Raw genomic sequence first — 14193 nt, forward strand, 5'->3', positions numbered from 1 at the left:
GGCAAAAAAAAGAAAAGAACCAACCGTGCACTTTATCTACGCTAAGACAACAGCTATCACAGCTTGTTTCCAGCTAACACCAAACGCGACGTGTTACTTCGGCCGAAGCGCGGCAGATAAAACACTAGTTCGATCACGATGTTTTACAGCGAAGCTATATATCTGTTTATCTGTATATCTGTGTATCGTCTGTCCCGTCTGTCGCCTGTACGCCGAAAAATCGCCCGGCGCAAGGCCATGCAAATGCACGATAAAAAGGAAGGCGAAAGAGAGGCGCACGATTGGCTGCGCCATTAGTGAGGTTGTTGCACTCAGTCGCAGCCGAGCGGGCGCACAGTAGTTCCTCTTCGGCTCTGAAATGAGGCCACGCGTCATACGTAGTCCTGAGGAGCAGGCAGCTTTCGACCAGCAGCGCCGCGAGCAGAATCGGGAACGAGCTCGTCTACGCCATCCCGATGCTGCAGGCCGGGCACAAGAACAGGCTCGTGCAGCCGAGCGCATACAGCAACTGCGTACCGAGGATTCCGCAGCCTACCAAGCCGTTGTTTAATGGACCGTTGGGATTAACCCAGTGATAAACACCGGGGCCGCACGTTTCAGCTTCGCTGGCTAACCATTTGTACGGAGTGCTTGGGCGGTGATCTTTCTCTTTATTTTCTTAATTTCGTTCTGGCTAACTCAGAAGGAGCCTGTCCAAGGGCGCTGCTTTATGATGCGGGTGGGAGCGCAGTCACGTGGTATTCTCCAGATTTCGCAGCGTTTATTTATCAGTCGGAAAAAATTTGTATGCGTCGCTGAAAATACCGCAGTTAGGCGCCCTCTGGCTTTGCATACAAATACCTCACTGAAATATGGGTAACTATGATAGTACGTCTCGAGTTAGACAGTTAATTACATTTACCTAATTAAATCTTAGTAACGAGAACATTACTGGTATAGTTGGGACACCCTGCACATACTAAGACCTCTGCATGCAAGTAGCGATGTTTTCATCCCTAATAAATGTCTTAAATTATTAGAAGAGATGTTTCTTTGTCCAGGAGTCATTAGTATTGCTTACTGGAAAGAGAAGGAATACTGAGACACATATCATTCGCGTGCATTTCACACGCCGTTGATAAAAGAGTCTGCCGAGGAGGTCAGTGAAGTCCGCAGTTTTTTTTTTTTTTCATGTGAAAAAAGCGCGCAAGACAATTTGAAGCGAGGCGAACATACAGAAACATACTCATTCCGTAGACATAGGCTATCCATACCTTTAGCAATAATTGTTAATTGGGTACCTCCTTCTCTGTCAAAAATATAATAAACCTTATTCTGTGTATATATTGAAGCATATTCTGTTTGTACATGGTGTTTACAGTGGACATTGAAAACAATGTTTAACTGAGAAAATACGGATGGGGCACTCGCGTCTGGTGCTTCTAATGCGCTTGTCCTCCTGTGGTCAGGATTTGCAGAAATATAGCGAAAGTATGAATTAAATGTCGTGCAGATCACCGCCAACAATGATGGAGTAAGCGATTAGCCACACTAAGACTTTAAGTGAGAGTGTAGAGGCCACCCAAACAAAACCTCAAATGATGTGGGTGACAAAACTCTGGTAATGACACTTTAGGTGGGGACGGGTGGTAGGCTTCGGCACCGCCGGAAGGGGCTCCCCCCTCTCACACCCCGGAAAACTTCGGAGGGGGCTCGGGCCCCGGAGCCGCCCCCGTAGTCGGTGCCTATGCTCCGACAAGTACAAGTATTACAAGGTACAAGTGTTGTGGCGCAAAATAACGCGCACAAATAAATGTTTTTTCGCTCCATAATAGTTATACCAGGTTGTTGCCTAGGGTCTCGTGTTCTGGTTTTTTTCCTGGCTGATACGAAACTTTATATCACGGTAACACTGGTAGTTGAAATATTCCAGAAGCGTAATTTGCTAATACTGCTTAGCTTAACATTCGCTGTAAGACCTAGCTTCTATCCTGAGAACGATATTTCCCGAGAAAAACCCGAGCTTTGCGGTAGAAACAACACTGAATAATGTGATCCGCTTAGTTGAGCTTCGTCACCGCCTGGCCAGACATCTCTCGACGCAAAGCCCACTCTAGTTATGAGCCGTCAGGACCCAAGACTGCCCTCTTTCTGTCACTGCGCGTGCCCGTCGCAGCCCACTGTTCGCTCTTTCAGAATCGTCCGTCGCACCGAATTCCCGAAACCGCCAGCAGGAAGACACCAAGCACGAGCGGTCGTGCCAAGCAGATGCCGCGCTTATTGTGCACCCGCATGCTGCGCTTCCCTGTCGAGGTGGTGAGTTACACCGTTATTTGCGGAAGGGAGGTGTAGGTGGCGCTGCCGCCCCAACCCCGCGACAATGCTCGCGAAGAGCAAAAATGCTTCCAATATGGCCGCCTCCGAAGGAGGAGCGGCTTATTGATGGCTGCTCGCTCCGTCATCGCGCAGCTCTCTCCTCGAACGACACAAAAGAGGCGAGGAGGAGACCAGGGGAAAAATGGATCCATTAGGGTTACACACTTTTGTGCCGAGCGCCTTTCTGGCGGGCTTCTCCTGCTGGCTCTCCCGCAATGCCGGGCAGCCCCGCGTTCTCCTGCGCTTCTCCCGATTTTCTTTCGGAGGACAAGCCGTGCGCAGGCCGTGTTTGAGCCCCTCCACCAGCCCTTTGAGGGGGATCATTATTAATGTCTCCGCTGTCATGTTCAGCTTTCTGGGCGCAGTGGTTGTCTTTCTTTTTTCCGCAACCTTCGGCTGGACTCACCGCGCCGCTCTTGGCTTCAGTCTTGCCGTCTCTTCGCTTTTTTGCCCACCAAGAAGATTTGGAAAAGAAAAGCGCGTCCAGGGGGAACGAAGGTCGGCGTTTCCTACGCTCTCGGAGGATACTTTTAATCCCGCCAATTCTTCGCGTTATTTACTGCCGCCTCCTGTCCCACGCCTCCTCCTCCCTACGCAGCTTCGTACATCACCAGCTCTCCTCCTCTTTTCTGCTGCGGCTGCGATGTACGCGGCGGCTTTCCTGTTGTTCGCTTTTTTTCCCTCTTCAGTCCGTTCAGGATTTCCTCGGTTTTGTCTGAAATCTTTGACTCGGTCGCGTGTTTATCAGGCGAAGCCATGTGCCATTTTTTGTTGTTGTTCTACGGGCATTTCTTTTCCACTCAAGCCTCTCTGGAAGAGGGATTCACGCGTTGTGTTTTTACACAGCCACTGCGACAAATAGAGCGACGCCAACTCGCGAGCGACGCCAGTGGTAATTTTGTTGGAGCAGCGCTGCGTTTCGCAAAGTAGCCACGTTACAATAAAAAAAAAAGTGGAAGAAAAGAAAAGAAGAGAAAAGGAATAAGAAAGCGCGACAGTGTTACTGGTCTTCAGTTATTTTCCTGCTTTATTGATTTCCTTTCCGGATATACACGCTTTCTAGCTAGGCAGGGTGTCAGTCATAAGGCATGAAGGTTTCTTGTGCATTTTAAATGAGCTGTAACAGTTAGGTTACTAGACCTATATGACAGAGCTGAACCCAAGTATTGATCGAAAAACTGGGCGGCGGATGCAATTAATTGCCAACATTAACTATGCACAGAATGGACGCTGCTACAGTTGCGCTACTTCTTTTACGCGCGCTATTTGCATGAAACAACACGTCATTTCTTTACAGTTGACTCTAGGAATTGCGCAGAGAAGCGAGCCTCGAATGGAACGCGTGTTCTGCTGACCACGGGACGCATGCGCGGTCGGGCGACGCGAGAGCTCTCCAATTCAGAGGCGCAAAAATATTATATGACTGCCACGTCATCATTACGCTGGACCAGGACCAGTGTGGCGAGAAGCTGAGTCGGTGACGTCACGTGAAAGCTGTGTATGCGACCTGCTTTTAGTGGCAAGGCGGTGAGAACTCGAAGGATGTTGCCCGGAAAGGAGTAAAATGGTGACAGCGGCACTGCTGCTGGTTAAGCAATCTTTTTCGTCAGTGTCTGGCGTGGAAATGTGATTCTTTTTACAGAACGAGACATCTTTTTTAAGTAATGCAACCGCGCACACCTATGAAAGAAGGACACTTTTGTAGATGGAACCCGGAAATTCGTTGCGGAGTTTGAAAATCGTGCAAGTATAACTTCAGTGCGAAAAATAAGTTTACGAAAGAAGATATAATTTTCATGAGAAAAGTCGCTGACAGCACATGTGGCAGAATTCTTATCTAATATGCACAAACTGGATCGACAACATATTTTATTTGGCAAGTGCTAATATATGTTTAAATATAGATCAATATAGACAAAAGAAGAAAAGAGAAACGAGATGCGAGGCAGAACTTACCGGCACCTCTTCCCCGTGCCACATTGTTGGGCATCATGACTTCTTTGGGCTGCGCCTTCTTGCATTCAACCTGCAGACAGACAGACGAATAACTGCAATGAAGTCCTGAGAAGCGCCACCTTTACAGCACTGCGGATAAAAAGAAAAAGTGATTCCGTAGAGAATAAATCAATGTTAGTAAACAAGGGGGGAAAAGCGCCCGACGTCCCTAGGATGAATAAATTAATGAATGCGGTACTGATACATTGGGAGAGTGGGGCTGGCTCTTTTTAGTCAATGAAACCTTTCGAAACGAATAAATAGCACCCGAAATTTTCGAGACGCTTCGCGCATAGCGAACAGGAAGCTGCCGAGTGTCCGGCGCCAAAGCGAACCCAGTCGGCGAACGGCGTCGAAGCGTCGCCATTGTCGACGCTTCTCGGCGTTGGATGCGCGGCGCTACAGTAGTGCACCTACGGTTACGAAAGGTAGTCGAACATTGCTTTCAACTGCGGCACGGACGCAGCGATAAGAGTGACTCAAGTTCGCTTCAGGTTCTCTGTTTCTGACACTCAGGTGAGAACGGGGAATGGCGCATGCGCATTGCGTGAGACAGCAACGCCAGCTCCGCCGTGAATCCCTTTCCGGGTGACAGCACGTGCGCACCGCAGCTACAACGCTGGTGCCCACAACTTGTGACGCAGACGAGAGGGCACGCGAAGCTCGTAGTGATGCGCTCAAAGCGACCTGTTCCTCAGCGTGCAGTCCTTTCATGAATTTCCCTCAGCGAGAACACGAACAGCAGACAAAATTGGAGGACGCTTAAGCTTCGCCTTCAAGAGTGGAATGCGACAGCGTACCCGTCGACCCGCCAAGGGGTGTAAGACAATGGGCTACGGCGCAGCGACTACGCGCCCCGCATAGGACGCGGTGAGCGTCGAGCAACGCAGCGTTCGGCGCGACAACGGAATGTGCGCCTGAGCAAGCGACGCACGCCTGAGCCTTAGAAACAGCTCGTTTCTAAGGCAACACCGCGTTCACTAGAGGCGCTTTTGTACCGCTTTGAAGCATCGAACTCGTGGCTCAGTGGTAACGTCTCCGTCTCACACTCCGGAGACCCTGGTTCGATTCCCACCCAGCCCATCTTGGAAGTTGCTTTTTATTTATGAAGTGCCTGCCGTGATTTATCGCTCACGGCCAACGCCGCGGACGCCGACGCCGACGCCGACGACACCGGCTTTTCTGCGACACGAGCTCCTTAACGCTATCGCGTTAAAAAGGATATTTTAGACGCACTGCAGAGTTGCGCAGAGCGTCGCAATATGTGGCGAGGCAGCAGTGCCTCGCAGCGTCGGCGGCGAGAGTCGGTGACGAGCGACAAAGCCAGACGGCAACGTGCGTTGCAAAGAGTTTCCTACAAAAATTACTAGAGGGAACTCTGGCGCTGCAGTCGTTGTCCTACCGTGGGAATGATGGGAAGCACATGGATTTGTCTGATCTTCGTGCTTGTGGATTCTGACGTTCTTGTGGCTTTGTATATTACGCTGTATAAATCTTATTGTCGTATATTTCAGCGCAATCTATATTCTTCGAAGTGCAGAAGACGCCGGGAACGCGTACAACTGCTATTAATTGCAACGATTGAGCTTGTCCAGGTGGCCAAATCGAAACGCGCCAAGCGTCTCAAGGCACTGGCATGCCTGTGATAAATTCATAAGGGCGTTTCATTCGCTTGTTGATACATGCGTCCGTGGCTTAATCGTTTCAATGTCAGTCTTCTGTGCTATAGTCCCTATGCTCCAATCCTGCCGTCGGGCAATTTTAATGATGTTTATTTAATTATTTATTACGCAATACACTGTTGAAAATGACGAGTTTACGAAGTCACAAAGCCGCGTTTTAAGCCAAAAGGACGAAGTTTAGGCAAATCCATGTACTTCCCATAATTCCCATGCTGGGACAACCGCTTCCATTGCAGCTCCCGTAGACACTAGCGCCAGAGTTCCCTCTAGTAATTCTTGTAGGAAACTCTATAGTGCGTTGGATGTAACGACGCACATTATACATTAGGGTTGAGGATTGGGCGAGTTGGTGTTGCTTTCTAAAACTGGTACATCGCAACATGGAAAGGAGGAAACAACACGAGCCGGCCAGATGAAAGGACAAAGCGCTGACTTCCAATATACAAGTACCAAATATACAAAATATTCGTCCATTATACAAATATTGAGCTCGGATATAGCGAGGCACATGAATAAAGGCGCGGGCACAGCGAATGAATCGCACTAATTATAGTGAAACGTTTGAAAAGTTTTAAAAAGATATCGAGCAGATCTTCGAAGGGCTCCTGAGAACTGCCCTATAGAATTTCATTGTCTTTGATGGATTGACACACATCTGCCAACTTTTTCTTTTTTTTTTTGTAGAAGACGCTTTGCTATATATCTTTTTCGTCCGTTTGAAAATTTTCGCGCGCATAACGGCAAGAATGACGATCGTTATTTTTCTTCACTGCTGCTAACCCTGCAGTCCGCTAGAAAAAAGAAAAAGAAAAGATCGGATAACTATAAGCAGGCGCGTGCACGGGTGTCCCGCTTCACGTATCCAAATACCAGCGTAGAATGTAGTGTGATGGGGGCCCTGCCACGTGTGACAAAAAGAAAAAAAAAGCTACAGAAAGGCGACATCGTTTTAGTGGGACAGCGACGCATAGAAGCTTGTTGGGGAAACTTGTGCTATAAAGAGAATTTTTCAGGACAACCCAAATAAAAGTCTGCACGTTAAAAAGACACTTGACAACGAGCTTCTCTGGAAGCCTACAAAGTTTCATTACTTCTGAACCGACATTTGTGGCCTCGCAAAGGAAACAGAAGAGCCGCTGCCATCGAAGCAGCTTCCCGTTGTCATCGTAATCGCCGATAAGGCTCTTCCCTCGCAACAACCGCTTTGCCCTAAAGTTTATTGCTATAAGAAGCGTAGCTAAAATGTAGAGTTGCTGTCTTTCAACATACCATAAATTTACCATTGCCTTTGAACTATCTCTCAAAAGAGAGATAGAGAGAGGGAAAGAAAGAACAGGGGCAAAAATGAAAAAGAAAACTTACAGGAAGGACATTTAAATTAGAGGCGTTCACACAGCACACAAGTTGGAACTGCAGCCGGCAGCTTCGGAGCTAAACTTAACTAACCAGTATTGGTTACAAAAAAATCTGTGAACGCGTTTCGTTCTGCAGAAGAACTATTTCAGGCAGTTACGAGACACTTACCACCTAGTAGCGTAGCCAGGAATTTCGTTCGAGGGGGGGAGGTAGTGGGGGGGGGGGGGGCTCACGACAGTTCTGCTTCCTCCTTGTGGAATTCAAGATATTTCAAGATATATTTCAAGATATTTCAAGAATTCTTCAAGATATACGAGAGCGGGTCAAATGAAAGCGAGCCAATGCGAATATATGAAAAACGGGGTACGTTAGTTTAAAGTAGTATCCATGTACATTTAGACATTTATACTACTGGCTAACGAGACGCGTGATTTACGTCTCATAGAGCTTCTCGGGTTGCAGCTTCAAAAATTCGGTAACTGACTCTTTCACGTCATCGTCCGACACGAATCTGTTTCCCTTCAGCTGGTTTTTTAATTCCCCGAAATGTGGAAGTCGCAAGGCGACAGGTCTGCGGCTTTATGGTGGATGTTGCAGCGTTTCCTACTTTAAGTTTGCCAGTTTTGTGTTAGCCAAATCAGCGACGTGGGGACGGGCACTTCCGTGGAGCAAAATAATCCCATTCACCTATTTTCCACAACGTTTGTTTTTGATTGTGACATGCAGCCGATCCGGCGTTTCACTATACCGGAAACGACCGATAGGCTCTCCAGGTTTAGCAAATTCAATCAGTAATAGCCCCTGACTATCTAAAAAAAAAAAAAGTCACCACCTCTCCGGCAGAAATGACGGCCCTTGATTTCATTGGGGGTGGTGAATTCGAATGTTTCCACTGTAAGCTTAGCTGTCGTGTTTCAGGCTCGTAGTAGTGCCACTATGATTCGTTCCCGGTCGAAAGTGCAGACAAGTAGTTACCCTCATTGTAATACCGGATCAGATGAGTCAAGGCAGCGCTGAACCTCTCCGTCTTCTAACGACATCTATTGCACACACAAGAGCCGATAACTGAGATGTTCATCAGTTAAAGTGCGAACCGAACCGTGACTGATGTTCACACGCTCTGCCAGTTCATCGATGCTTATCCTCTGTTCTTGTCTAATCAGCTCATCAGCTTTTGCAGTTGTGTTGAGGTGATTGCACGGTGGCTTTAGCCCGGTCTTGGATCGTCTTTGCAACTTTCACGTCCTTCTTTGAACCGTTCGCTCCAACACCGTGGCCGACGAAATGAAATATTCAACGAACACGGCAGCCATACGGTGACTAATAGCTTTTTGGGAAAGAATTTCCACTGTCAAAAACCTCACGACACCCCGCTGTTCAAGTTTTGGACCGTCCATTGTGTCACGCAACCATGCTCAACGCGGTGTATGACAGCATTAAAGAACCTTTATCTTAACACCTGCGTGTCACTTTTGTAAATGAGAGATGCCCCTGTGCTACGCGCATGCTTCGCAGGCAATGAACCGAACGATTATTGCGCGGGGTTGGTTGGCTCACTTTCATTTGACTCGCCCAGATACATTAGAAATCACTGCACGTATACACAAAACCTAGCAACAAGATATTTAAATATACGTATATACGTATTGTCACGTGGTGGTGACGTTAAGAACACAGTAGCAATACTGTGAAAGGAAAAACTAACTTTTATTGGGCGAACCTGTGCCCACAAAAACAAGCTACACTTATAGGACAACGATAGCGGCGAACACGGTCGGCGATTGTCGAAAATTGATCAGCGGGTCAAGCGCGTCGGCTTTTATAGATCAGTCGTAGAATGTTCCAGATTAACCGCTCGGACCCGCGTGTCTTCCACAAAGTTCTACGCTATTCGCATCGCGCATACATGCAATCAGATTGCACAAGTTGCGGTGAAAGACAGTGGACGGAACCACCGATAACATTCCAGAAACTTCTTTTACATGCAGGCGCGTCCTGCGCTGTGCGATAACATTTGTTAGGCGGCGAAACATGGTAGCCCGATAAAGATAAGTACACGCGTCATTACCCCCCTCTTAAACAGCATCGACCCGATGCTGCAAACAAACGAAAGCAATAAAGAAAAAGCACTGGTAGCAACGAAAACAACAAAATAAGAAGTTCGTCAGCGTCCGTAAAAGGGTTTAAGACGCACCACGTGGACCACTTCAGATCGTGCGCGGATCGTGAATTCGAAATGCCGTCTGCCACGACCTCACAGTCCAGTGCGCCAATACGTCGGATGACCTTGTAGGGTCCAAAATAGCGTCGCAGTAGCTTCTCACTCACTCCTCGTCGGCGTATCGGGGTCCATACCCAAACACGGTCGCCGGGCTGGTATTCGACGAAGCGTCGTCGGAAGTTGTAGCGTCGGCTGTCGGTCCTCTGTTGGTTCTTGATCCGCAGGCGGGCGAGCTGTCGGGCTTCTTCGGCGCGCTGGAGATATGTAGCGACGTCAAGATTCTCCTCGTCGGTGACGTGCGGCAGCATGACGTCTAGCGTCGTGCTGTGTTGTTTCTTGCACCTCCGTGTTGTAAGCGATGGTAACCTACGGCAGGACGGCATCCCAAGTCTTGTGTTCGACGTCGACGTACATTGCTAGCATGTCGGCGAGGGTTTTATTCAGGCGCTCTGTAAGACCATTCGTCTGTGGGTGGTAGGCAGTTATCCTGCTGTGCCTTGTCTGACTGTACTGAAGAATGGCTTGAGTGAGCTCCGCTGTAAAGGCCGTTCCTCTATCGGTGATGAGGACTTCTGGGGCGCCATGTCGCAGCAGAATGCTTTCGACGAAAAATTTTGCCACTTCGGCTGCGCTGCCTTTCGGCAGAGCTTTAGTTTCAGCGAAGCGGGTAAGGTAGTCCGTCGCCACGATGATCCACTTATTTCCGGACGTTGACGTCGGAAACGGTCCCAACAAGTCCATCCAGATCTGCTGAAAAGGTCGGCAAGGAGGCTCGATTGGCTGTAGTAATCCGGCTGGCCTTGTGGGTGGTGTCTTGCGTCGCTGACAGTCTCGGCATGTCTTGACGTAACGGGCAACGCCGGCGGTTAGTTGCGGCCAGTAATACCTTTCTTGTATCCTCCATAGCGTCCGGGAGAAGCCGAGGTGCCCGGCGGTCAGATCGTCATGTAGGGAGCGCAGTACTTCTGGACGCAGCGCCGACTGAACAACAAGGTAGTTCGCGCAGACTGGTGAGAAGTTGTTCTTCACGAGCAGATTGTTTTGAAGCGTGAAGGAAGATAATCCGCGCCTTAAATGCCCTAGGGACAACGTCGGTGTGCATTTCCAAATATTCGACGACGCCTTTTAACTCCGGGTCTGCCCGTTGCTGTTCAGCGAAGTCTTCCGCGCTTATCATTCCCAGGAAGGCGTCGTCATTCTCGTCATCTTGCGGCGGCGGGTCAATGGGGGCGCGTGATAGGCAATCGGCATCGGAGTGTTTTCGTCCGGACTTGTAGGTTACAGGGATGTCGTATTCTTGTAGTCTGAGGCTCCACCGCGCCAGTCGTCCTGAAGGATCCTTTATATTCGCTAGCCAACACAACGCGTGATGGTCGCTGACTACTTTGAATGGCCTGCCATAAGGTTAAAGACGAAATTTAGCTGTAGCCCAAACGATGGCGAGGCGTTCCTTTTCGGTCGTGGAATAGCTGCCTTGCGCTTTTGACAGCGACCGGCTAGCGTGAGCTATCACTTGTTCGACTCCGTTTCTTCTCTGGACTAGAAAGGCACCGAGGCCTAGGCTACTGGAGTCAGTATGGATTTCTGCATCGGCGTACTCGTCGAAGTGCGCAAGTACCGGCGGCGACTGCATGCATCGTTTGAGTTGTTCAAATGCGTCGGCCTGCGGCGTTTCCCACTTGAACTCAACATCACATTTAGTTAGAGGTGTCAACGGCTCAGCGATGCGTGAAAAGCCCTTGACAAAGCGCCTGTAGTAGGCACACATGCCAAGGAATCTACGTACTGCCTTCTGGTCGATGGGTTGCAGGAACTGTGCTTTGGCCGCTGTCTTTTGCGGGTCTGGACAGACACCAGATTTGCTGATCACGTGGCCTAGGAACAGAAGCTCATCGTAAGCGAAGCGGCATTTTTCCGGCTTCAGAGTAAGGCATGATGACTTGACGGCCTCTAGTTCTGTCGCAAGCCGCCTGAGGTGATCGTCGAAATTTCCGGCGAAGACGACGACGTCATCCACGTAAACGAGACAGGTCTGCCACTTCAATCCTGCTAAAACCGTGTCCATCACGCGCTGGAACGTTGCAGGCGCCGAGCACAGTCCGAATGGCATAACCTTGAACTCGTAGAGGCCGTCTGGGGTGATGAAGGCAGTCTTTTCGCGATCTCTTTCGTAGACTTCTATTTGCCAATAGCCAGACTTGAGGTCCATCGACGAGAAGTATTTAGCGTTGCAGAGCCGATCCAATGCGTCGTCTATTCGTGGGAGGGGGTATACGTCCTTCTTCGTGATCTTGCTCAGACGACGATAATCGACGCAGAAGCGTAGGGTTCCGTCCTTTTTCTTCACCAAGACTACAGGAGATTCCCACGGGCTTTTCGACGGCTGGATGATGTCGTCGCGCAGCATTTCATCGACTTGGTGCCTTATAGCCTCACGTTCTCGCGTAGAAACTCGATAAGTGCTCTGGCGGAGTGGTAGAGCACACTCCTCGGTTATTATGCGATGCTTTGCGACTGGCGTTTGTCGAATCCTTGATGACGTCGAAAAGCACTCTTTGTGTCGTCGAAGTAAGCTTCTCAGCTGTTGCTTAATCATGGGGAGACTTGGATTTATGTCGAAGGCTGGTTCGGGAACTACGGTAGTCGGTGTAGATGCGGCAGAAGCCGAGAGGACAAACGCATTGCTGGTTTCCAGAATTTCCTCGATATATGCGATCGTCGTGCCCTTGTTGATGTGCTAGAACTCCTGGCTGAAGTTTGTCAGCAACACGTTCGTGTTTCCTCCGTGCAGTCGAGCGATTCCTCTAGCGACGCAAATTTCAGGGTCGAGCAGTAGACGTTGGTCGCCTTCGATGACGCCTTCTACGTCAGCGGGTATTTCGGTGCCGACCGACATAACAATGCTCGAGCGAGGCGGGATGCTTACTTGATCTTCGAGAACACTCAAGGCGTGGTGACTACGAGAGCCCTCCGGCGGTATCGCTTGATCTTCCGACAGCGTTATCGATTTTGACTTCAGGTCTATGATTGCGCCGTGTTGGTTCAGGAAGTCCAAGCCGAGAATGACGTCTTGTGGACACTGTTGGAGGATAACGAAGGTGGCAGGGTAAGTCCGGTCATGAACGGTTATTCTTGCCGTGCAGATTCCAGTGGGCGTAATGAGGTGTCCTCCAGCGGTTCGAATTTGAGGGCCTTCCCATGCAGTTTTAACTTTCAAATGGGCGGCAATGTGTCCACTCATTACGGAGTAATCGGCCCCTGTGTCCACTAAGACGGTAACTGCGTGGCCGTCGAGAAGCACGTCGAGGTCGGTGGTTCTTTGTCTGGCGTTGCAGTTAGGTCTTGGCGTCGGATTACGGCTGCATCGTGTTGAGCTGAAGCTGGAACGTCGCGTCGTCGGGTCGTCTTTCGTCGTCGCATTCTTTGCTTCCAGACTTCGTCGGGACGGTGGCGTGTGGTTATGTCGTCGAGGTAGTTTCTTCGGTGTCTTCGTCGGCGGCGGAGGATCTTCGTCAGTTCGATGAACAGCAACCGCACCTCCATCGGTTGCTGCTTTTAGTTTTCCGGATATGGGCTCGCTGACCGGCCCCGGGCTGGGCCAGTGTATGGTCGGCGCTGCGGCGACAGGTACCGGCCTGGTGATGGCGAACGCGACGGTCGTCGAGAGCTCCACTGAGTAGCGGCGAGGTAGTCGGCGATATCGCGAGGGCGTTCACCTTGCTGCGGGCGCGGAGCGTTGACGGCGAAACCTCGCAGTCCCATCTCCCGGCGGTATGGGCATCGTCGGTAGACGTGACCCGCTTCTCCGCAGTGGTAGCAGAGCGGGCGGTGGTCAGGAGCGCGCCAAACGTCTGTCTTCCTCGGGTAGCTGCGCTGGGCGACGGGTGGGCGTGCTGGCGGCGGCGGTGGTGGTCGACGGAATTGCGGTGTTAAAGGGCCCTGGCGCGGTCGTGGAGGGGGACCTTGACGGCGGGCGACGGCGGCGTAGCTCATCGCTTGCGGCTGAGGCTGCGGCGGTTCAAGGGCTACTCCGAGTTGTTGTTGGAGCTGGTCACGTACGGCGTCGGCAATCGAAGCCACTTGAGGCTGTGATGATGGGAACAGCTTCTGTAGCTCCTGCCGCACGGCCGCTCCCAAATTCTCGCGTAGGTAGTCAGTGGCCAGTGACTGAACTCCGGCGTAGTATGTCGAGTTCGTGCGGCGGTAGAATCGCCGGTTTCACATCTCGAGTGTCTTCTCGATGCTGGTGGCCTCGCGAAGAAACTCGTCGACGGTCTTCGGTGGGCTTCGTACCATTCCGGCAAAAAGTTCCTCCTTCACACCACGCATGAGTAGGCCGACTTTCTTTTCCTCGGACATTTCCGTGTCGGCGTGGCGGAATAGGCGGCTCATTTCTTCTGTAAAAATCGCGGTGGTCTCATTTGGTAGTTGCACCCGGGTTTCTAATAGCGCTTGGGCTCGTTCTCGGCGTACGACGCTTGCGAATGTCTGCAGCAAGCCGCTTCGGAACAGTTCCCAGGTCGTTAAGGTGGCTTCTCGGTTCTCGAACCACGACCTGGCAGCGTCTTCCAATGCGAAGAAGAC

General features: G+C 50.4%; 1 protein-coding gene and 1 long non-coding RNA gene across 4 annotated transcripts in view; one reads left to right on the plus strand and one right to left on the minus strand.

Moving 5' to 3' along the window:
• Nucleotides 1-14193, minus strand: part of Rbp6 (RNA-binding protein 6) — a 1084430-nt gene that overhangs the window by 136069 nt on the left and 934168 nt on the right. For all 3 annotated transcript variants that reach the window (XM_075684111.1, XM_075684110.1, XM_075684112.1), the window contains one exon: nt 4312-4381. In XM_075684111.1, the coding sequence (XP_075540226.1) occupies nt 4312-4381 (70 nt within the window). The remainder of the gene's footprint in view (nt 1-4311; nt 4382-14193) is intronic.
• LOC142575115 (uncharacterized) overlaps nt 1-14193 on the plus strand; it is a 94971-nt gene that overhangs the window by 10470 nt on the left and 70308 nt on the right. The window lies entirely within an intron of this gene.

The sequence above is a fragment of the Dermacentor variabilis genome, chromosome 3 (assembly GCF_050947875.1).
Source record: "Dermacentor variabilis isolate Ectoservices chromosome 3, ASM5094787v1, whole genome shotgun sequence".
Lineage (NCBI taxonomy): Eukaryota > Metazoa > Arthropoda > Arachnida > Ixodida > Ixodidae > Dermacentor > Dermacentor variabilis.